Here is a 25347-nt window from a genome sequence, read left to right as displayed (position 1 = left end):
ACATGTATTTTTCAGAAATGTTTTATGATGAGTATTTAGGTATTTGACGTTGGTGTCTGTAATTACTCTGGCTGCTTCGGTGCTATTTCTGACGGTAGCTGTGATGGTAGCTGCAATGTAAAACTGATTTATAGCTCAAATATGCAAATTTTTCGAACAAAACATAGATTTATTGAATAACATGTTATAAGACTGTCATCTGATGAAGTTGTTTCTTGGTTAGTTTGGTTGGTTCTTGGTTAGTTAGGTTGGCTTTGTGCATGCTACCTGTGCTGTGAAAAATGTCTGTCCTTTTTTGTATTTGGTGGTGAGCTAACATAAATATACGTGCTGTTTTCGCTGTAAAACATTTTAAAAATCGGACATGTTGGTTGGATTCACAAGATGTTTATCTTTCATTTGCTGTATTGGACTTGTTAATGTGTGAAAGTTAAATATTTCTCAAAAATATTTTTTGAATTTCGCGCTCTGCCTTTTCAGTGGAATGTGGGAGGAGTTCCGCTAGCGGAACCCCGGTGCCAGACAGGTTAATGTGTGAAAGTTAAATATTTCTAAAGAATATATTTTGAATTTCGCGCCCTGCACTTGAAGTGGCTGTTGTGATATTGTGCCCGGCTTCGGGCTTGCAGCCCAAAGAAGTTAAGGCAAAAACTAAAGCAGGGTGGTTGGTCGGGGTGGATGAGTGGGCGTATTACACGAACTTCTAGCAACCCCAAGGTTGAGTGTTTGAATCTCATCACAGAAAACTTTAGCATTTTAGCTAATTAGCAACATTGTAACTACTTTTTAGCTACGTTGGAACTACTTATCAAGTTAGCTAACCCTTCCCCTAACCCTTTTAGCTAACCCTTCCACTAACCTTAACCCCTAGAGCTAGTTAGCGTTAGCCACCTAGCTGTTAGCAACAACAAATTGTAATTCGTGACATATGATACGTTTAACAAATTTCAAACATATCGTACGAATTGTAAATTCAAATGGATAATGGAGATCCACAAATTCAGATACCGTACGAAACGTAACATATCATAGTAAATGGAGTGTTTTGGTTTATATACACACAAAAGAATACGAAATGCTCTGAGACCATGTTGAGAAAACCAGGCACAGCTCATCACCCGTCTAACACCATCCCTACAGTGAAGCGCGTTGGCAGCATCATGCTATGGGGATGCTTTTCAGCGGCATGGACTGGGAGACTGGCAAGGATAGAGGGAACAATGAATGGATCCAAATACAGGCAAATCCTTGATAATGACCTGCTTCAGAGTGCAAACGACTTTAGACTGAGGCAACGATTTACGTTCCAACAGGACAATGACCCCAAACATACAGGCAAAGCAATGCTGGAATGACTTCAGAACAAAAATGTGAAAGTCCTTGAGTGGCCCAGCCAAAGCCCAGACTTGAATCCCATTGAAAAGCTGTGGAATGAAGGACTTGAAGATTGCTGTTTTTTTTAACAGATTTAACAGAGCTTGAGAAAAGGAAGAATGGGAGAAAACCCCCAAATCCAGATGAGCAAAGCTGATACAGACAAACCCAAGACGACGCAAATCTGTAATCGCTGCCAAAGGTGCCTCTACAAAGTATTGACTCAGGGGTTTGAATGCTTATGTAAATTTGATTTCTGTATTTCATTTTCAATACATTTTTATATTGATTGAGATGTAGCCTACATTGGGCCTTTATGATATCCTTTACAAATCAAATCAAACTACATTTTATTGGTCACATGCAGATATGTGTATGTGAGTGAGTAGTGAAATACTTGTGTTCCTAGCTCCAACAGTGCAGTAATATCTCCTTTCTTTCTGTGCCACCAAATGTTTGCATAATATTAAAGTTACTAGGTTGTTAGGGCCATACGGGCCAAACATTTTGTTCTTATATTTTATTATAATAGAGATGTGTGGACATGTGTATTCATATTTAAAAGCAACGTGGAAAGCAGTATCATTGTTGTTTTGGAAGAATCTGTTGAGTTCATGCTGAGACAAACCAAAAAGGAAAATCCCCACACACACTAATGAAACTGTCAGTGAAACTGATATAACACAGTCAGCTGTAGATCAACATTTGTCTTGGCTTACTGTGTGTGTTTCTGGATAACAGTCCTGGATGAACTTTGACCTTCATGACAGGTGTGGTGGAAATTATACCTTTAACTAATAATGAGGAGACAAAATCAATAATCAATCAATGTATTACTTTTATTAAAATTCCTATTATAATATGGAGGCTGGTCGCCCCGCCCACACAGGTGAGATGGAGTGAGAGCCTCCTGTACACAGAGTACAGGAGTGTTTATATAGTCAAGCTACCCCATGCAAGCATCTGCAAAACACGTGACCCAATGTATGTGTATGTGTGTGAGTGAGGGGGGGACAACTGGGTAAAAATGTTTCCTCAGTATGTCGCAACTGAGTGAGGACAATATGGGCCAGGAAGACAAGAAGTCACTCCTGACATACTTCCTCTAACAGTAGCTCAACGGTTCCCCCCAAGTTGGGCAAGCTAGCGCCTTTGACTGTCGGCCCAGATGATGTATGGTCGTCCTGGTCACACACACACACACACAAAACATGAATCTTTCGCCCAGAAACAGGCTCCAGACAGAACAATAGCTCAATCATTGGTGTGCAGGATATAACATTTACTCTGTCTCCAGTTAACTGAAGAGGAACCAGTCAGTTTCTGTCAAGTCTTGGCTGATCTCCCAGACATCATGGGGTCATTCTACACACCCAGACGAGTTAGAACGGGCCTCTATTAATGTGCACACACACACTTTTATATCTTATATGAGTTAGTTTCTTTAACCATCTCAAGCCCAATGCCGAGGCTTAAAGAAGGATATTTTAGTACACAAGCATTAGTAAGGTTTAACAGAAAATCCCCTCACACAGTTCCTGGAAACGGTTAACATCTATTCAGTCTCCACAGAATCATGTGACTTTATATGGGTGGTTCAGAGAGGACTTTGAGAGTGAAGAGCAGGAGACACAGGCCTTTAGTTCTGATCTATACATCCTTTAAAAATGAAACACTGAGATTCCCAAAAGCAGGTCATCTCCCAATCAAGCTTTAACATAGAGTGGATTTGTGTCACTATGGCAGTATGATTTCTGCCACTAGTGGCTGTGTGTGTAGCTGGTCGGCGGTCCCCAGTGTCAGCGCCCCTTGTAGACTGAGTCTCTGCTCTGCACTCAGCGCTGGAGTCTCGTAGTGGACACGCAGCCATGGCTGCCCTGGGGTCAGAGGGCAAAGGTCGAGTCAGAACAGGGTGACACCGACCCCGACACCCCTCACACCCTAACACACACACACACACACACACACACACACACACACACACACACACACACACACACACACACACACACACACAGGGTCAGACAGTTCTCACCTTTCTCCACCTTCTGTCCCAAAGACACCAGAAGCTCCGCCCCCACGCTGTGATTGACAGGGTCTCCGGCCTTCGAACGTCCCGCCCCCAACCTGTGCAGCACCTGAGCAATGACCATGCCATCTATGTCCAGCACTGTCCCTGCAGACACCAAAAGACAAAGTCATGAAGTGTATACGTGTGAGTGCATCTGTGTGTGTGTGTGTGTGTGTGTGTGTGTGTGTGTGTGTGTGTGTGTGTGTGTGTGTGTGTGTGTGTGTGTGTGTGTGTTACCGAGGCCCTCTGTCTCCAGTTCTGGCTGGTAGTTTGCCCTTCTCAGGATGCTGTAGTAGTCTGCGTTGGTTGAACAGAGTGATGCAGCGATCTGACTGGTTACTCCCTGACCAATCATCATGTTCTGGAACTTTTCCAGGGCTGCACCATTCTGCAGGGTTTTAGAGATCACCTTTTTACCCTCCTCCAGGCTCCCTGCACGGCCAATCATCCACAACAGCAGCCCACCTACACACACACACACACACACACACACACACACACACACACACACACACACACACACACACACACACACACACATACACACACACACACACACACACACACACACACACACAGTCTTGCATTTCTAACCAATTTAGGACTCCTCACATTTACATACCTTTTTAGGACCCTGCTTTCCAGACATCATAGAAGCACAGAAATTACACTCATGAGCTAGAAAAAAAATCTAATATGAGGAAATCACCGAAAGTTGCTGACTTCTTGAAAAAAGATCACTTGTAATTTTACCACCTACTTGAGACCGCACATTGCAAATCAAATCAAATCAAATTGGTCAAATACACATGGTTAGCAGACGTTAATGCGAGTGTAGCGCATTGCTTGTGCTTCTAGTTCCGACCGTGCAGTAATATCTAACAAGTAATGTAACAATTTCACAACAACTACCTTTTACACACAAGTGTAAAGGAATGAATACGAATATGTGCATATAAATATATGAATGAGCGATGGCCGAACGGCATAGGCAAGATGCAGTAGATGGTATAGAGTACAGTATATACATATGAGATGAGTAATGCAGGGTATGTAAACATTATATAAAGTGGCATTGTTTAAAGTGACTAGTGATACATTTATTACATCGATATTTGATGCATTCATTCTATTTTATGACTGAAAATATTGCATGTAGAATGCCACAATGATGCAACACGGATGGCAACTCAACGGCTGTAGTGTAGTTCTACTGTAGTGTAGTTCTACTGTAGTGTAGTTCTACTGTAGTGTAGTTCTACTGTAAAGTATTTAAACTGGAACAACCATTTCAGTAATGGAGTCATTATATCCAAGTAACAGATTAATAGTTTAGAAAAATGTATTTTATTTTTCTGTAACATTCAAAGTCAGCAGGCTTTGTATTCTTGAGACCTTAGTCACTCCAAAAGTGAACAACCCACCTGGGAAAACTTCCCCCAAACAGAGTGAGATGGAGGACATTCATCAACTGCCTATGAGCTTAAGTCAAGTAAGTCCCATTAAATCCTCAGAGGTACACCAAGATAGAAGCATCTTATACACTTATTATCTCTGATCTGCAACTATTTTGTTGTGTACATAGAACTTTACTGCTCTCCAGTCCCTGTTTACTAGCGCTTGGGGAGAAGCAGCAATGCATTTCTCACAGTCTTGTTTTCCAGGCCTTTTTCCCATTCGGATAAAATTCATCAAGGAATCTTCAACTGCATCCACCTCTATTGTCGACCAAAACCTTTTTGTTCCTTTGGCACCTTTGGAAAGAGATGACATTATGAATGACTACATTAAATAAAGGTTGAGTACAATACAGTATGTGTTCATCTCTGTATTAACTCTACCAGGTTGCAGCTGTATCTGCAGAGAGTGTTGAGGTTAAACTAACAATCCCAACTAAATAACTACATAGAGAAGGATGTGAGAGAAGAATGTGCAATGCTGACATCAAGGCAGAGTCAATCTGTATGAAATCTAAGCCCATCAAAAGGTTTGCAATGTAATCCTTCTAATAAAAGCAATACTTATTAAATTAAGTTCCCTCACCCAGGAAAAACAATGTAAAGTGTGGTAATCCTTCTGTGTTATCATCTATCCTGACACACTAGTTCAGATCTAACGTCTTGACTTGTGTCCAATCCAAACTGAACCGTTCTGTGCTGGCATGGTTGGAAATACACTAACTGATGAAAACAGGATTGATCTGGACCAGCACAGTACCATAAGCTGACACTACAGAGTGAAAACGCACTGACTGAAGGCAGCAGGAAACATGCTTACTGTGTGAGCCTCTCCTTTGTCCCAGCTTTCCCTTGGTCATTGGCTGTTTGGCCCGAATCGCTGACATCTCTCCTGGAAAACATCAGTGGAAATCATGTCAGTTTCACCCAATCCAACCTATCAACCAATCCATAAGCGATAACTGTTGGAAAAACTCAAAATGCAGGTTTATAACAGCTGTGCCATTCAAGCCTATTGAATATGGTATGAGAGGGACGGCTACAGCCACCCAAACCCTACAGATACAGCCATGTATTGAGAGGGGAAAGCACAATACCATGCTGAAATGAAGGCAGACTCCATCCTAACCTTTTTCACACCACTGTACAATCCAAACTGAACCGTTCTGTGCTGGCATGGTTGGAAATACACTAACTGATGAAGACAAAACAGATCTGGACCAGCACAGTACGGCCAGAATACTTATGGCACCGACAGAGATGGTCGCCTCGCTTCGCGTTCTTAGGAAACTATGCAGTATTTTGTTTTTTAATGTGTTATTTCTTACATTGATACCCCAGGAAATCTTAAGTTTTATTACATACAGCCGGGAAGAACTACTGGATATAAGAGCAACGTCAACTACCAACATTAAGTCCAGGAATATGACTTTCCCAAAGCGGATCCTCTGTTTCGACTATCACCCAGGGCAATGCATCAGATCCCAGTAGGTGACCCAAAACAACGGCGCCACAGATGGCAGATGGCGCGGTCTTCTGGTCAGGCTCTGTAGACGGGCACATCGCCCACATCTCACGAGTATACTACTCGCCAATGTCCAATCTCTTGACATCAAGGTAGACGAAATTCGAGCAAGGGTTGCCTTCCAGAGAGACATCAGAGATAGTAACATTCTCTGTTTCACGGAAACATGGCTCACTCGGGATACGTTATCAGAGTACGTAGAGTCACCCGGTTTCTTCACGCATCTCAGAAACAAACATCTCTCTGGTAAGAAGAAGGGCGGGGGTGTATGCCTTATGATTAACAATTCGGGGTGTGATCATAACAACATACAGGAAACTCAAGTCCTTTTACTCACCTGACCTAGAATTCCTCACAATCAAATGCCGGCCGCATTATCTACCTAGAGAAATCTCTTCGATTATAATCACAGCCGTGTATATCCCCCCCAAGAAGATACCTCAACGGCCCTGAAAGAACTTCATTGGACTCTATGTAAACTGGAAACCACATATCCTGAGGCTGCTTTTATTGTAGATGGGGATTTTAGCGAGGCTAATCTGAAAACAAGCTCCCTAAATTTTATCAGCATATGGAATGCGTGACCCGGGCTGGCATGATTCTGGTTCATTGCTACTCTAACTTCTGCGACGTATACAAAGCCCTCCCTCGCCCTCCTTTCGCAAATCTGACCACGACTCCATTTTGTTGCTCCCAGCCTATAGACAGAAACTAAAACAGGAAACGCCTGTGCTCAGGTCTGTTCAACGCTGGTCCGACCAATCTGATTCCACGTTTCAAGATTGCTTCGGTCACGTGGACTGGGATCGAGTTTATTTGAAAGTGCATCAGTGATGTTGTACCCACGGTGACTATTAAAACCTTCCCCAACCAGAAACCGTGGATTGATGGCAGCATTCGCGCAAAACTTGAAAGCGCGAACCACTGCTTTTAATCATGGCAAGGCGACCGGAAACATGACCGAACACAAACAGTGTAGCTATTCCCTAGGCAAGGCAATCAAACAAGCTAAGCGTCAGTATAGAGACAGAGTAGAGTCGCAATTCAACGGCTCAGACACAAGACGTATGTGGCAGGGTCTACAGTCAATCACGGATTACAAAAAGAAAACCAGCCCCGTTGCGGACACCGATGTCTTGCTCCCAGACAAACTAAACAACTTCTTTGCTTGCTTTGAGGACAATACAGTGCCACTGACACGGCCCGCTACCAAAACCTGCGGGCTCTCCTTCACTGCAGCCAACGTGAGTAAAACATTTAAACGTGTTAACCCTCACAAGGCTGCTGGCCCAGACGGCATTCCTAGCCGCGTCCTCAGAGCATGCGCAGACCAGCTGGCTGGTGTGTTTACAGACATATTCAATCAATCCTTATCCCAGCCTGCTGTGCCCACATGCTTCAAGAAGGCCACCATTGTTCATGTTCCCAAGAAAGCTAAGGTAACTGAGCTAAATGACTAGCACCCCGTAGCACTCACCTCCGTCATCATGAAGTGCTTTGAGAGACTAGTCAAGGACCATATCACCTCCACCCTACCTGACACCTAGACCCACTCGAATTTGCTTACCGCACCAATAGGTCCACAGACAACGCAATCGCAATCACACTGCCCTAACCCATCTGGACAAGAGGAATACCTATGTAAGAATGTTGTTCATCGATTACAGCTCAGCATTTAACACCATAGTACCCTCCAAACTCGTCATTAAGCTCGAGACCCACCGCCCTGTGCAACTGGGACCTCGACTTCCTGACGGGCCACCCCCAGGCGGTGAGGGTAGGAAACATCTCCACCCCGCTGATCCTCAACACTGGGTCCCCACAAGGGTGCGTTCTCAGCTCTCTCCTGTACTCCCTGTTCACCCATGACTGCGTGGCCATGCACTCCTCCAACTCAATCATCAAGTTTGCAGACGACACTACAGTGGTAGGCTTGATTACCAACAACGATGAGACGGCCTACAGGGAGGAGGTGAGGGCCCTCGGAGTGTGGTGTCAGGAAAATAACCTCACACTCAACATCAACAAAACAACCTCAGGAGGCTGAAGAAATTTGGCTTGTCACCAAAAACACTCACAAACTTTTACAGATGCACAATCGAGAGCATCCTGTCGGGCTGTATCACCGCCTGGTACGGCAACTGCTCCGCCCACAACCGTAAGGCTCTCCAGAGGGTAGTGAGGTCTGCACAACGCATCACCGGGGGCAAACTACCTGCCCTCATGGACAACTACACCACCCGATGTCACAGAAAGGCCAAAAAGACCATCAAGGACAACAACCACCCGAGCCACTGCCTGTTCACCCCACTATCATCCAGAAGGCGAGGTCAGTACAGGTGCATCAAAGCTGGGACTGAAAAACAGCTTCTATCTCAAGGCCATCAGACTTACACTGACTGAAGGCAGCAGGAAACATGCTTACCGTGTGAGTCTCTCTTTTGCCCCAGCTTTCCCTTGGTCATTGGCTTTTTGGCCCGAATCACTGACATCTCTCCTGGAAAACATCAGTGGAAAACATGTAATTTTCAAACAGGACATTGTAATTAAGAATAGGTCCATGTGTATGTAAAGTATAGACATACCTGTCAGATTTTCTTCATAAAAATTGCCTTCCTCTGATGATCCTGGGACATAACCATCTACACTGTTGCCAATGCTGGTTATTGAGTCATCAGTCTTGTATCCAAGCATAGCTTTGGTCAACTGTATTGAAGAAAAAAATTATATTGGATAACTAGACAGATGACAAAGTATTTGGACACCGGCACATTTTGATTAGTTACGACTGTGCTCCTCTACTTGTTTATGTTATAATACTATGAATATGGGATGAAAGTGCACACTTGCCCATCTTTGATTTACAAAGCTGATTCACAAGAACTTACAGTATGTGCTGGTGTTGAATGACACTTTAACTTACGTATATACTGTCTGTTCTGATCAACGGTGGTGCATCATCCAACACATTGACTATCGACCCAGAAGTACTGGCAGCCTCAGAGGTACTGGCAGCCTCAGAGGTACTGGCAGCCTCAGAGGTACTGGCAGCCTCGGTGTCTGACATCTAAGGATACAATAAAATGATATTAGTCATGTGCAAATTAGGCAATAGGATATGATAACGATTCAACCATCCCCAGTATCCTCATTCTAAACAACTGACAAACCTGCGCTTCGGGATTTATCTTTTCCTTTTCAAATCTGGCCTCACAAGTTGAACTATGCTTCTTTAGATTTTACATGCGCCTTCTTAGCCTCTGCAGTGCCTTTGTAAAGGAAGACAAAAAGAATAGTTGAGACTTAATAGAATGACAAGATTGCTCGGCACACAACAGGGGATGGGCTGGGGGACACCAATGACTGTTATCATTGACTAATAGAGGTCCAACAAACATCTATTACAATTTCTGTTTTTTTAAACTACTTTCAAGGTAAAAAAGCAAGTATAAGCATAACATAAGCACATTATGCAAGTTCCTGCATGCAACTAAAGCTGAATCTGTTTTTATGGATGGACTAAAAGAGAATCAGTATGAGTGGTTTGGCTAAAGCAAGGCAAGCGTACTCTAAATACTAGGCAAATCAGAAAACATACCGCATTGGTTACTTTGTAGGTTCCTGGACTCTTATCTTCCATTATGTTTTAGATCTTAAAAAATCTGTGTAAGAAATAGGGATTTGGTTAAAGAATCTGCCAATATATGTATGTATTGTATGTATGTATTTTTCAAGACAGTGAATTGTCACAGTCCTACCAAAATTGACACTTTCCACAACCCTTATTCTTGTTGTGGTGTTTCACTCTTTTATGTGCAAAAAAAAAAAGAACTAGGAACCGCACCACGCCCCTCCCCCCACCCAAACTAATGTCCATGGTTTTCAATAAAAAAAATCTGGTCACTTATTTCTTAATTAGTTTAACATATTTCTTATTTTCATCTGAATTATTTCAATGTAAAAAACGGTATTTGGGTAAGAAAGGGCTATAAAAAACGGGCGCAACTTCAATACATGAATTTAATGAGGGGGTTTAAATATTTTAACACACATACAGGCTTATAACTTGACAAAATAGATGAAAAGGAACTGGCTTTTCTTGCTAGCTTGTTACACTATAGCAATATTATTTTCCAATGCATGTAACATTGTTAACCACAATCATGTATTCTGAATCAAAGACACGTTTACCAATTATGCTAAACTTATTAGCTAGCTTGCAACCATAGCTAGCATATTATTATTTTTTAACTAGCATGGGTAGCATGCTAACCGTTAGCTAGCACGCTAACCGTTAGCTAGCACGCTAACCGTTAGCTAGCACGCTAACAGTTAGCTAGCACACTAACCGTTAGCAAGCCACAAATAACTATAAGGTAGAAACATGCAAAGTAACAATTGCGCATTAATGAATTGTTTGGATAAACCTGCCAATTTCAATCTGTCATGACGCAGTATATCTGACACAATGCGGCTTTCAGACATGTCAATGCATGTTGGATTCCACCGAAAGACATACATGACTGACATTAATTCATTAAAAATAAAGACAACGAGAACATGCATTGCTTGTCAATACACCAAATACAATTTTAGCTAAAATATTGGTTAACAGTTTAGTTAATAGCTTACCTTCTTGCATGAATGCAAACATCTGCAACCATCCTCCTCTTCCTTAAAACACGTGCTGCACAGCTACTTCAGTGGTGATCACGCTCAGGCAGGGACAGGCTTGCCAGGTCAATTTCAAATTTCTAGGAGTCTGCTCAAAACCAGACTTCAAAACCCACCTTCACTAGCACAATTTTAGCAGAATACAGGGAAATTAATGATTTTTTAAAAATGCCATGTTGGTAACGTTGCAATATAGAAGTAGTATAACAACTTCCACCTAGCGACCAAAACCTTTCACCTGCCGCAAAGTTTTAAAAGTACATCAATAAACCACAAAATAGTGTACATGGCAACCTTGGGCAGAGATTTATGCTGCAACATGGGGGAGGGGGAACTGTGTATCTTTTATTATTATTATATTTTTATTAACAACAAATCAATACAGGAAGTACATATGGGAACACAAGTATATATAAATAATATACAAAGGACAGGGGAGGGGGGGGACTGTGTTGACCTATAAAACCTTTGATAGTTTGGTACTTTTGTGCACTTTGCAGTGGGGGAGGGGCAGGACCTCAAGCGGAAATTATGGCCAGTAGATATGCATAACAATGATTCCATCAGCCCAGATTTCTGAATATGTCTGCAATGTTATTACTGTTAGCCACATTTCCTTAGACAATTTGGGTTTGTAGCTTACACAATCAGTATCAGTGAGGTGTTAAGTGCAGCTACTTGAATGGTCTGTACATGAGAGATGGAGTGGTGGATATGTACATTTTTCACTGGGGAGACTTGCTGACACAAAAGTAGCTTATGGCAGGTTAATATTCGATCTAGCAACCTAACCCATCAGCAATCAGATGAATTACCTGCCCACAGACCACTCAAACAGCCTACTGATATTAACAACAGAGAGTTATGGGGAGGGAGGTATAATCAAAATGTCTGCTTAATGCTTTTGAGGGAGCAGCAGAAAAGTGTACCCAACCTGGGGTACAACTTGCTAGAATTGGTAGTTGAAGCAGTAGTAGTAGCCATGCAATGGCAGTAGTGTTGTAGTTGAGTCACAAAAGTCAGAGTCAATTCACAAGACCCTATGGCTACTCTGAGTTGAGTCAAAGTCACCAATGTTGGAGTCAGGAGTCGAGTCACAAGTCCCTATGGCTGAAATCAGAGTCCCACTGTTTGGTCCAAGAGTTCAAGTCTAAGACAATGGGTCCATATTAACTTAATATTAAGTTATTAACCCAGTCAGATAGTGGCAGGAGGAATTTGATCAATCATTTTTCATATCCCCTTTCTTTCTGTGCCAACAAATGTTTATATGCTACAGGTCAACCAGATTGTCAGCTAGCTAGCTAATTAGGTAACATGTTGAACATGGTGTGGCTGCACAGCTTCTTCATATTTGATGTAGTCTAAATAGAAACTGAAAGACACAGACAGACAGATACACCTCTATAAACTATACTGATGTCAGATATTAGTGGCTAATGTGCACATTCTGTGGAGGTCAACTAGATCTGTTAAAAGGTCTACAGCAACAACAACACATTTTATGTTTGTGTTAGAGAGCACATAACATGCCTATCTGAATTTAACTTAATCATTTGAAATCACATATTTCAATGTTAAGCTTTGATTTGTAACATTAACTGTTTTTCAGTGCATAGTAGTCTACAAGAGTCTGTAGAACAGGTTCATATTAGTGGTACAGTTGAGTGAAAATTCCAGCCAGCAGTTGAAATTTTGATACATTGTATGACACACCCTACACTACAGCCAATCATTGAGCAGCCTCCCATCCCCCTCTCCTTTACCAGGTCATATGCTGTATATTAAGGCCACATATAAGTATTAATGAACAAACAGCTATAGACTGTACTGAAGTCAGATATTAGTGGCTAATGTTAACATTCTGTGGAGGTCAACTGCTCCTAGATCTGTTAAAAGGTCTACAGCAATAACAACACATTTTATGTTTGTGTTAGAGAGCACATAACATGCCTATCTGAATTTAACTTAATCATTTGAAATCACAAATTTCAATGTTAAGCTTTGATTTGTAACATATTAACTGTTTTTCAGTGCATAGTAGTCTACAAGAGTCTGTAGAACAGGTTCATATTAGTGGTACAGTTGAGTGAGAATTCCAGCCAGCAGTTGAAATCCACCCACAACCACAAAGTCATATACACTGCTCAAAGAAATAAAGGGAACACTAAAATAACACATCCTAGATCTGAATGAATTAAATATTCTTATTAAATACTGTTTTCTTTACATAGTTAAATGTGCTGACAACAAAATCACACAAAAATGGTCAATGGAAATCAAATTTATCAACCCATGGAGGTCTGGATTTGGAGTCACACTCAAAATTAAAGTGGAAAACCACACTACAGGCTGATCCAACTTTGATGTAATGTCCTTAAAACAAGTCAAAATGAGGCTCAGCAGTGTGTGTGGCCTCCACGTGCCTGTATGACCTTCCTACAACGCCTGGGCATGCTCCTGATGAGGTGGCGGATGGTCTCCTGAGGGATCTCCTCCCAGACCTGGACTAAAGCATCCGCCAACTCCTGGACAGTCTGTGGTGCAACGTGGTGTTGGTAGATGGAGCGAGACATGATGTCCCAGATGTGCTCAATTGGATTCAGGTCTGGGGAACGGGTGGGCCAGTCCATAGCATCAATGCCTTCCTCTTGCAGGAACTGCTGACACACTCCAGCCACATGAGGTCTAGCATTGTCTTGCATTAGGAGGAACCCAGGGCCAACCGCACCAGCATATGGTCTCACAAGGGGTCTGAGGATCTCATCTCGGTACCTAATGGCAGTCAGGCTACCTCTGGCGAGCACATGGAGGGCTGTGCAGCCCCCCAAAGAAATGCCACCCCACACCATGACTGACCCACCGCCAAACCGGTCATGCTGGAGGATGTTGCAGGCAGCAGAACGTTCTCCACGGCGTCTCCAGACTCTGTCACGTCTGTCACATGTGCTCAGTGTGAACCTGCTTTCATCTGTGAAGAGCACTGGGCGCCAGTGGCAAATTTGCCAATCTTGGTGTTCTCTGGCAAATGCCAAACGTCCTGCACGGTGTTGGGCTGTAAGCACAACCCCCACCTGTGGACGTCGGGCCCTCATACCACCCTCATGGAGTCTGTTTCTGACCGTTTGAGCAGACACATGCACATTTGTGGCCTGCTGGAGGTCATTTTGCAGGGCTCTGGCAGTGCTCCTCCTACTCCTCCTTGCACAAAGGCGGAGGTAGCGGTCCTGCTGCTGGGTTGTTGCCCTCCTACGGCCTCCTCCACGTCTCCTGATGTACTGGCCTGTCTCCTGGTAGCGCCTCCATGCTCTGGACACTACGCTGACAGACACAGCAAACCTCCTTGCCACAGCTCGCATTGATGTGCCATCCTGGATGAGCTGCACTACCTGAGCCACTTGTGTGGGTTGTAGACTCCGTCTCATGCTACCACTAGAGTGAAAGCACCGCCAGCATTCAAAAGTGAACAAAACATCACCCAGGAAGCATAGGAACTGAGAAGTGGTCTGTGGTCACCACCAGCAGAACCACTCCTTTATTGGGGGTGTCTTGCTAATTGCCTATAATTTCCACCTGTTGTCTATTCCATTTGCACAACAGCATGTGAAATTTATTGTCAATCAGTGTTGCTTCCTAAGTGGACAGTTTGATTTCACAGAAGTGTGATTGACTTGGAGTTACATTGTGTTGTTTAAGTGTTCCCTTTATTTTTTTGAGCAGTGTATATTAAGGCCAAATATAAGTCTTAATGAAGAAACTGCTATAGACAATACTGAAGTAAGATATTAGTGGCTCATGTTAACATTATGTGGAGGTCAACTGATCCTAGATCTGTGACTTTAAGTGCCTAAAGCCAACTCTAATATACAGTACCAGTCAAAAGTTTGGACACACAAACTCATTTAAGGGTTTTTCTTTATTTTTACTATTTTCTACATTGTAGAATAATAGTGAAAACATCAAAACTGAGAATAATACATATGGAATCATGTTGTAACCAAAAAAGTGTTAAACAACTCAAAATATATTTTATATTTGAGATTCTTCAAACCCTTTGCCTTGATGACAGCTTTGCACACTCTTGGCATTCTCTCACCCAGCTTCACCTGGAATGCTTTTCCAGCAGTCTTGAAGGAGTTCTCACATATGCTGAGTACTTGTTGGTTGCTTTTCCTTCACTCTACGGTCCAACTCATCCCAAACCATCTCAATTGGGTTGAGGTCGGCTGATTGTGTAGGCCAGGTCATCTGATGCAGCACTCCATCACTCTCCTTGGTCAAATAGCCCTTACACAGCCTGGAGGTGAGTTTTGGGTCATTGTCCTTTTGAAAAATAAATGATATCCCCACTAAGCGCAGACAAGATGGGATGGTGTATCGCTGCAGAATGCTGTGGTAGCCATGCTGGTTAAGTGTGCCTTAAATTCTAAATAAATCTCTGACAGTGTCACCAGCAAAGCACCACCACACCTCCTTCTCCATGCTTCACGGTGGGAACCACACATGCATAGATAATCCGTTCACCTGCTCTGCGTCTCACAAAGACACAGTTGGACCCAAACATTTCAAATTTGGACTCATCAGACCAAAGGACAGATTTCCACCGGTCTAATGTCCATTGCTAGAGTTTCTTGGGCCAAACAAGTCTCTTCTTATTTTTGGTGTCCTTTAGTAGTGGTTTCTTTGCAGCAATTCGGCCATGAAGGCCTGATTCACGCATTCTCCTCTGAACAGTTGATGTTACTTGAACTCTGGGAAGCATTTATTTGGGCTGCAATCTGAGGCTGGTAACTCTAATGAACTCATCCTCTGCAGCAGAGGTAACTCTGGTTCTTCCTTTCCTGTGGCGGTCCTCATGAGAGCCAGTTTAATTATAGCGCTTGATGGTTTTTGTGACTGCACTTGAAGAAACTTTTAAAAAGTTATTGACATTTTCCTCATTGACTGACCTTCATGCCTTAAAGTAATGATGGACTGTTGTCTCTGTTTCCTTACTTGCGCTGTTCTTGCCATAATAGGGACTTGGTATTTTACCAAATAGAGCTATCTTCTGTATACCACCCCTACCTTGTCACAACACAACTGATTGGCTCAAACGCATTAAGAAAGAAAGAAATTCCACAAATGTACTTTTAACAAGGCACACCTGTTAATTGAAATGCATTCCAGGTGACTACCTTATGAAGCTGTCAAGAGTGTGCGAAGAGAGTGCCAAGAGTGTGCGAAGCTGTCATCAAGGCAAAGGGTGTTTACTTAAAATAATGTCAAATCTCAAATATATTTTTATTTGTTTAACACTTTTTTGGTTACTATGTGATTCCATATGTGTTATTTCATAGTTTTGATGTCTACAATATTATTCTACAATGTAGAAAATAGTAAAAATATAGAATCCCTTGAATGAGTATGTGTGTCCAAACATTTGACTGGTACTGTATATCTATTTTGCGGTTGGCTAAAGCCTCAAGTATGAAGGTAGGGTGGCCACGCCCATCTCGTTTATGAACTTTACGGGGCCTAAGGCCATTTCTAATATATAGATGCTGCTATTGGCTCAGTATTCAAGTATGATGTCGGGGGTGCCACGTTGTGCCACCCAGTTAAGTTACAAGTGTCCAGGGGCAAGCCTTCTTATATCAATGGTCTGATTAGCTCGAGACTCACATACGCATCTCCCCTCATTGCCATAGACATGTTTAAGCTATGACCCCCTAGACAAATCCCCTCAATAGCTTTGAAGACTAGAAATGTACGAATACCCTTAGTTAGATAGAATTTGTAAACGTTCCAAAAAGGGCCAAAAAAAACGGATAAAAATCTGTTTTTATAATATGTACCAGTTCATGAGGGTTGCCTAATCGCACACATGACATTTTAGAAAGATGTGACCTTTTTAACCCTTTGAAACAGCCCCTATGACCCCAATTCAAGGCACTTCCGGTTGTCACAGGAAGCTGAAAATAAACACATATCCTCATTGGGGTAGGCTTTTACAGAATCCTGAGTTTCAAGTCTTTACGTTAAGAACTGACTGATTTACAGAGGGTTGAACTCAGTGTTTATACAAACTGCAGGTTGGGTATATCAAAACCACTTTTAGGGTAATTTAACCACTTCCGGTTGCTCTAGGAAGCTTAAACTCAACACAGGTAATCCTCATAGTGGCCTGATGGATTGTCATTGAAGACAGCTTGAGATGGCAATCATAACCCACATAGGCATCAGGTTGAATTTAGGGCAGCAGGCAATGTATTCCTATGGGGAGAGATGTCAATGTAAACTGTTAGAAGAAAACACCCTGTTTTCACTGTTAAGGGTTAATTCCACACTGTCAAGGTTAGGCTTGCACAGATCGGGAGGACCTTGGGAAGGTTCCTGTGATTGAATTGTGCTTCTAGCCTCAACGGTTCTGCCGCTGTCACCCAAAAGCACCTCACATTTAGGTCAGGCTTCGTTTTGGGCCTTGTGCTAAGACCTTTCTGGATGTCAATATCGTTCCCCAAAAACGTCAGAGACAGCTGCTCTTCACATATGTGGCTCTGTATATGGCCCCCAACCATAATCTGGAAATATATTAAATTCAGACTATACATGGATACATAGCACTACCTAGGTGGAACTTGTAAGTCCTCCAAAAAGAGCCAAAAAAAACGGATAAAAATCTGTTTTTATAATATGTACCGGTTCATGAGGGTTGCCTAATCACACACATGACATTTTAGAAAGATGTGACCTTTTTAACCCTTTGAAACAGCCCCTATGACCCCAATTCAAGGCACTTCCGGTTGTCACAGGAAGCTGAAAATAAACACATATCCTCATTGGGGTAGGCTTTTACAGAATCCTGAGTTTCAAGTCTTTACGTTAAGAACTGACTGATTTACAGAGGGTTGAACTCAGTGTTTATACAAACTGCAGGTTGGGTATATCAAAACCACTTTTAGGGTAATTTAACCACTTCCGGTTGCTCTAGGAAGCTTAAACTCAACACAGGTAATCCTCATAGTGGCCTGATGGATTGTCATTGAAGACAGCTTGAGATGGCAATCATAACCCACATAGGCATCAGGTTGAATTTAGGGCAGCAGGCAATGTATTCCTATGGGGAGAGATGTCAATGTAAACTGTTAGAAGAAAACACCCTGTTTTCACTGTTAAGGGTTAATTCCACACTGTCAAGGTTAGGCTTGCACAGATCGGGAGGACCTTGGGAAGGTTCCTGTGATTGAATTGTGCTTCTAGCCTCAACGGTTCTGCCGCTGTCACCCAAAAGCACCTCACATTTAGGTCAGGCTTCGTTTTGGGCCTTGTGCTAAGACCTTTCTGGATGTCAATATCGTTCCCCAAAAACGTCAGAGACAGCTGCTCTTCACATATGTGGCTCTGTATATGGCCCCCAACCATAATCTGGAAATATATTAAATTCAGACTATACATGGATACATAGCACTACCTAGGTGGAACTTGTAAGTCCTCCAAAAAGAGCCAAAAAAAACGGATAAAAATCTGTTTTTATAATATGTACCGGTTCATGAGGGTTGCCTAATCACACACATGACATTTTAGAAAGATGTGACCTTTTTAACCCTTTGAAACAGCCCCTATGACCCCAATTCAAGGCACTTCCGGTTGTCACAGGAAGCTGAAAATAAACACATATCCTCATTGGGGTAGGCTTTTACAGAATCCTGAGTTTCAAGTCTTTACGTTAAGAACTGACTGATTTACAGAGGGTTGAACTCAGTGTTTATACAAACTGCAGGTTGGGTATATCAAAACCACTTTTAGGGTAATTTAACCACTTCCGGTTGCTCTAGGAAGCTTAAACTCAACACAGGTAATCCTCATAGTGGCCTGATGGATTGTCATTGAAGACAGCTTGAGATGGCAATCATAACCCACATAGGCATCAGGTTGAATTTAGGGCAGCAGGCAATGTATTCCTATGGGGAGAGATGTCAATGTAAACTGTTAGAAGAAAACACCCTGTTTTCACTGTTAAGGGTTAATTCCACACTGTCAAGGTTAGGCTTGCACAGATCGGGAGGACCTTGGGAAGGTTCCTGTGATTGAATTGTGCTTCTAGCCTCAACGGTTCTGCCGCTGTCACCCAAAAGCACCTCACATTTAGGTCAGGCTTCGTTTTGGGCCTTGTGCTAAGACCTTTCTGGATGTCAATATCGTTCCCCAAAAACGTCAGAGACAGCTGCTCTTCACATATGTGGCTCTGTATATGGCCCCAAACCATAATCTGGAAATATATTAAATTCAGACTATACATGGATACATAGCACTACCTAGGTGGAACTTGTAAGTCCTCCAAAAAGAGCCAAAAAAACCAGATAAAAATCTGTTTTTATAATATGTACCGGTTCATGAGGGTTGCCTAATCACACACATGACATTTTAGAAAGATGTGACCTTTTTAACCCTTTGAAACAGCCCCTATGACCCCAATTCAAGGCACTTCCGGTTGTCACAGGAAGCTGAAAATAAACACATATCCTCATTGGGGTAGGCTTTTACAGAATCCTGAGTTTCAAGTCTTTACGTTAAGAACTGACTGATTTACAGCGTTCGCCACAATAACATCTGCTAACCATGTGTCTTTATATACGGTATGTTATACCATATATGGCATCTTGCCTATGCCGCTCGGTCATTACTCATCCATATATTTATATGTATATATTCTATTCCATCCCTTTACTTGATTTGTGTGTATTAGGTAGTTGTTCTGGAACGGTTGTTGTTGAATTGCTAGATTACTTGTTAGATATTACTACAATGTGTCCTAAAATGGTTACAAATACAAGACTGTGTGTGTGTGTGTGTGTGACAAGAACATTTGATTTGATTTGTTTTGATACGCTGCAGTATGGTATGTTACCACCAGGTGGCTTACAAAAATACCCCCTTCTTAGGACCCTGACAGTTTTGTGTGATTTTCAAACCAGGCATATTAGCATGCTATTTGCAGGCTATTCCAATGGTTTCCCTAGTTGAGACCATGGTTTTGGACCTAACTTGGTCAAAGGTCCTAATATGGAAGGTGTTTATATAAGTTGAGGTCCTAATACGATCTCAAAAACGAGAACACACACACACACACACACACACACACACACACACACACACACACACACAGAAGATTGACTTGAATTTGAAGGTAATGACTTAAGAATGACTTGGAACTTCCACAGCTTCTGTGTTTAGACTGTAGCTAAGCCCGAGCAGCACTGACATTCTAACTAGGTCTTGTTCTGCTTGGTTTTGGTCCAAAGGAACCAATTCACTGAGTTTGTGTGTCTGTGTGTCTGTGTGTATTCCTCACCCAGACTTGTGACCAGCTCCAGTATGTCGTCAGGGCCCCTCCCCTTTAGACACTCCAGGGACTCCATCACTTCCAGAGTGTTCCCCACACAGCGACCAATAGGACAGTTCATACGACTAAGCACCGCCCCCGTACGGATCCCCAAACTGTTCCCAACTGTCACCTGCAGGAGAGAATGGGGTCACGGTAAGGGTCAGGGGTCTGCTTTTTGTTATGTCCTTTCTATTCCACACTTGACAACCAGGTGAGTTCCTAACTAAATCAACAACCTTATTTGATCAATCAAGTACAAGGCAGGAGTGAAAACCCTCCAGACATTGAAACAAGAATGGGGTAAAGGTCAGGTGTCAGTGTTAGGGTTACCATGGACTGGGCCAGTGACTTGGCACTGCCCAGGTCTTTGTAGAGAGCTGCATTCCCAAACTTCACATCCAGAACCAACGCACTCAGAGACTCAGCACCCTTCTTAGAGATGATAGAGCCTGGAGAGGACACACACACTATTCACATGTTCATTTCTCTACTTTGAAAGGTAGTCCAGTTTGCTGTTGTTGTTGTTGGCAGACCTGTGATGAGTGGGAGGCTGTCGACTGTAGACGTAACGTCTCTCAGAGCGTACATGACCTTGTCAGCAGGCACCAGGTTATCTGTCTGTCCTACAATGCAACAGCCAACCTCCTCCAGGATTCGATGCAGCTGAGGATGGTGCCACAATATCACACGTTAATAACTTGAGAGAGACAGAGAGAGAGAGAGAGAGAGAGAGAGAGAGAGAGAGAGAGAGAGAGAGAGAGAGAGAGAGAGAGAGACAGAGAGAGAGAGAGAGAGAGAGAGGCAGAGCGAGAGAGAGAGAGAGAGAGAGAGAGAGACAGAGACAGAGAGAGAGAGAGAGAGAGAGAGAGAGACAGAGAGAGAGAGAGGCAGAGAGAGAGAGAGCGAGAGAGAGAGAGAGAGAGAGACAGAGAGAGAGAGAGAGAGAGAGAGAGAGAGAGAGAGAGAGAGAGGCAGAGAGAGAGACAGAGACAGAGACAGAGAGAGAGAGAGAGAGAGAGAGAGAGAGAGAGAGAGAGAGAGAGAGAGAGAGGCAGAGAGAGAGACAGAGACAGAGACAGAGACAGAGAGAGAGAGAGAGAGAGAGAGAGTACCTGTTGTACTGACTGATAGACGTTATAACCAGGGATGGACTCCAGTTTGTCCAGCGTGCCGCCTGTGTGCGCCAGACCTCTGCCACTTATCATGGGTACCTATGGACACAGCTTCTGATAGTCACACACACACACACACACACACAGAAACACATACACACACACAAAGAAACACACACACACACACACACACAAAGAAACACACACACACACACACACAGGTGGATCCAGGCAGGTACCTTGCAGCCGCAGGCAGCCAGAGCAGGAGCCAGCACCAGGCTGATCTTGTCCCCCACTCCACCCGTCGAGTGTTTATCCACCATTAGCCCCTCCCACTCTGCCGGCCATGACATCACTTCCCCTGACAGCATCATCTCCTTCGTCAGTGCGTGAGTCTCCTCCGCTACCATTCCCTGCAGCCAGATTGCCATCAGCATGGCTCCTATACACACACACACACACACACACACACACACACACACACACACACACACACACACACACACACACACACACACACACACACACACACACACACACACACACACACACACACAATGAATCAATCAATCAAGTTTATTTTATATAGCCCTTCGTACATCAGCTAATATCTCGAAGTGCTGTACAGAAACCCAGCCTAAAACCCCAAACAGCAAGCAATGCAGGTGTAGAAGCACGGTGGCTAGGAAAAACACACACACATACACACATGCAGACACGCACGCACGCACGCACTCACACGCACACACACACACACACACACACACACACACACACACACACACACACACACACACACACACACACACACACACACACACACACACACACACACACACAGACAGACACATACACATACACATACACACACGCAGACACGCAGACACGCACTCACACACACAGGCACACACGCGCACACACACATGCACACACACACACACACACACACACACACACACACACATCAGATGAGAATTTCAACTGTAGAGTGCAGGTTTTGGCCTGAGCTTGACTATTGATACTCAGTCTAAAGTGTGTGGGGGTCTTCCTCTCTGCAGACCTATGGTCTACCATCTGCCTTGTCTGGCATCTCACCCACTGTGACTCTGTGATCTACCTGCACATCGCTGGATGGTGTGTGTGTGTGTGTGTGTGTGTGTGTGTGTGTGTGTGTGTGTGTGTGTGTGTGTGTGTGTGTGTGTGTGTGTGTGTGTGTGTGTGTGTGTGTGTGTGTGTGTACCAATCTGACTCTCTTGGATGGTCTTGTCCTTGACACCCTGTACGAAGTCTCGGATCTCCCCAGCGCTCAGCTGTTCACCGTTCCGTTTCTTGCGGATGTGCTCGGGGAAAGTGGCTGTGCTCTGCTCCTGGTGTGCCATCCCTGCAGCTGACTGATACACAGTGGACTGACACACAGCTGCATGTGACAAGTAGGAGAGGAAAGTACACGAGGGATTGTTTTAAATCACTAAACTATTGTGTGTCTGTGTATGTTTCAACAGAATATGCAGAATGAATACACCCCTGATCACGTGTAAATAGAGTTCACTCTCATAACTGCCACGTTGCGTTCCTTCTCTCCCTTTGCTTGTGGACTTCAATGTACAACACATCAGCTGTATGTGACCAGGCAAAACAACATTTCCAAGCCAAACCTCTACAAAAAACCTACATCTTTGTTACCATATTAGCTAAAGTAACGGCACACATCGTCAGCATAGTTAATAGAACTAACGCGTTAGTAAACCTGCTACAATCATGCAGTAACGTTAGTGTAACAGTCAGTTAATTAACAGTTACACAAGTGGGCCCCAGTGGCAATAAATTTGTAAAACCAAAATCTTACCTTGACTTAGAAGAGTTCTAGTGTTGTGTTGGAAAGTCTGTTTGAGCAGGGCGTTTCTGTTGGCTGAACTAGCCAGCTGGATTTGCCAGAAAAACGAAACTGAAAAAAAATATATAATAATAAAAACAATAATAATCTCTCTTTCTTGATCTATTTCTCTCTTGCTTCTCCTTAATTTTGGAAGAAATTAATTTGTTCAAAACTGTTCAACTATTGTCTTTCTCTCTCAGAGTCAACTGCCCATATCATGGATTTCTCACCTTTCCTGTCGGGTGGTGATAGGTCTCATTTCTGCCATCTAGTGGACATTTTGCACTGTTGCCCTCAGCTATGTTTGGACCGTTATTGTCCACGTTTGCAGTGATCTAGTGTACTATGGAAATAGATGTCTCTCCTATTCTTGGCACTTTGCCCAGTCATATTTAATGTTAGAACTTCCTTTCTAGGCGTTCTGAGGATTCTAGCTTTGAGTTAAATGTGTTGATAACATATCTACAGTATTTCACTTTTTAATGTGTATAGTATTGCTTACTAGGTGTTGTCCAATGAATTCTGTAACCACTCCCTCTTCAAATCAGGGCTGATTGGAAAAATCTGTTCAAAAGAGGACATTGTATTATCATTTCTTTGTACTTCCTGAGGAAGGCCATGCAGCCGAAATTGCGTCTGAGTTTTAAAACTTTATTTTCATTGAACATGCCATACAAATAAAGGCATTTTAATTAATTGTATGAAGAGTGCCTTGGTCCTCCTTTCTTTTTGATGACCAATTTACCCCTTTTACCAAAGAGCACCTTCTGTCTACCAAATTCTACTATTGTGTTCCTCAGCAGTGCTTCCCTTCCTCCTCTTCTATTCTACATGTGTCTATTAAGGTTTTCAAAACTTCAGAGTTTCCTACCTGCACCGGAACGCGGCTCCTGAGCACTGTCGTGTCTTCCAACCTTGACAACACACCGGTCAAATACCCCTCTCTGTCTGTCTGTCTGGATCGACTAGTGGCCAATGGGTGTGAGTGGTGGAGTGGGTCAGTTAGTCATTAACTACTACAGTGGTCACAACTCACCACGAATCAGAAAGGGAAACAGTCATTTTGACCTGAATACATCTGACCCTACCACATCCCCTCATCCCAATACCCTCACCCCTCCCCTTACCCTCACTCTTCTTCTTACCCTCACCCCTCCCCTTACCCTCACCCCCTTCACATCAAACCTATAATCCAGTATATTAACTCTATCCATTATCATCAATCTTTACCTGTCTTCCTCTACCTGTACCCTCCCTGATCCTTACATCTGACCCTGGTCTATACCTGTCTTCCTCTACCTGTACCCTCCCTGATCCTTACATCTGACCCTGGTCTATACCTGTCTTCCTCTACCTGTACCCTCCCTGATCCTTACATCTGACCCTGGTCTATACCTGTCTTCCTCTACCTGTACCCTCCCTGATCCTTACATCTGACCCTGGTCTATACCTGTCTTCCTCTACCTGTACCCTCCCTGATCCTTACATCTGACCCTGGTCTATACCTGTCTTCCTCTACCTGTACCCTCCCTGATCCTTACATCTGACCCTGGTCTATACCTGTCTTCCTCTACCTGTACCCTCCCTGATCCTTACATCTGACCCTGGTCTATACCTGTCTTCCTCTACCTGTACCCTCCCTGATCCTTACATCTGACCCTGGTCTATATCTGTCTTCCTCTACCTGTACCCTCCCTGATCCTTACATCTGACCCTGGTCTATACCTGTCTTCCTCTACCTGTACCCTCCCTGATCCTTACATCTGACCCTGGTCTATACCTGTCTTCCTCTACCTGTACCCTCCCTGATCCTTACATCTGACCCTGGTCTATACCTGTCTTCCTCTACCTGTACCCTCCCTGATCCTTACATCTGACCCTGGTCTATACC

General features: G+C 43.3%; 2 protein-coding genes across 5 annotated transcripts; both read right to left on the bottom strand.

The window, feature by feature from the left end:
• Positions 1–2188: 2188 nt before the first annotated feature.
• On the bottom strand, positions 2189–24440 carry LOC120037162 (thymidine phosphorylase-like). Of its 3 annotated transcripts, XM_038983333.1 has the most exons (12): positions 24328–24440; positions 23959–24020; positions 23427–23525; positions 22821–22997; positions 21820–22022; positions 21581–21679; positions 21002–21131; positions 20799–20917; positions 20436–20598; positions 3683–3910; positions 3410–3550; positions 2189–3251 (listed from the first exon to the last, which is right to left on the bottom strand). In XM_038983333.1, exons 4-12 carry the CDS (start codon positions 22957–22959, stop codon positions 3112–3114), a joined length of 1362 nt encoding a protein of 453 aa, XP_038839261.1. In that variant the 5' UTR covers positions 22960–22997; positions 23427–23525; positions 23959–24020; positions 24328–24440; the 3' UTR covers positions 2189–3111. The 3 variants fall into 3 exon arrangements, with proteins under 3 accessions (XP_038839261.1, XP_038839263.1, XP_038839262.1); XM_038983335.1 differs by lacking the exon at positions 23959–24020 and having other exon boundaries at positions 24328–24346; XM_038983334.1 differs by lacking the exons at positions 23959–24020; positions 24328–24440 and adding an exon at positions 23687–23705.
• On the bottom strand, positions 4774–13108 carry LOC120037163. Of its 2 annotated transcripts, XM_038983336.1 has the most exons (8): positions 11060–13108; positions 10026–10089; positions 9598–9696; positions 9351–9494; positions 9013–9133; positions 8853–8924; positions 5723–5794; positions 4774–5199 (listed from the first exon to the last, which is right to left on the bottom strand). In XM_038983336.1, exons 4-8 carry the CDS (start codon positions 9492–9494, stop codon positions 4994–4996), a joined length of 615 nt encoding a protein of 204 aa, XP_038839264.1. In that variant the 5' UTR covers positions 9598–9696; positions 10026–10089; positions 11060–13108; the 3' UTR covers positions 4774–4993. The 2 variants fall into 2 exon arrangements, with proteins under 2 accessions (XP_038839264.1, XP_038839265.1); XM_038983337.1 differs by having other exon boundaries at positions 9598–13108.
• Positions 24441–25347: the final 907 nt, after the last annotated feature.

The sequence above is a fragment of the Salvelinus namaycush genome, unplaced genomic scaffold (genome assembly GCF_016432855.1).
Source record: "Salvelinus namaycush isolate Seneca unplaced genomic scaffold, SaNama_1.0 Scaffold1595, whole genome shotgun sequence".
In the NCBI taxonomy this organism is placed as follows: domain Eukaryota; kingdom Metazoa; phylum Chordata; class Actinopteri; order Salmoniformes; family Salmonidae; genus Salvelinus; species Salvelinus namaycush.
Note: the sequence above shows the minus strand (reverse complement) of the source record. Positions and strands in the feature narration are given on the sequence as shown.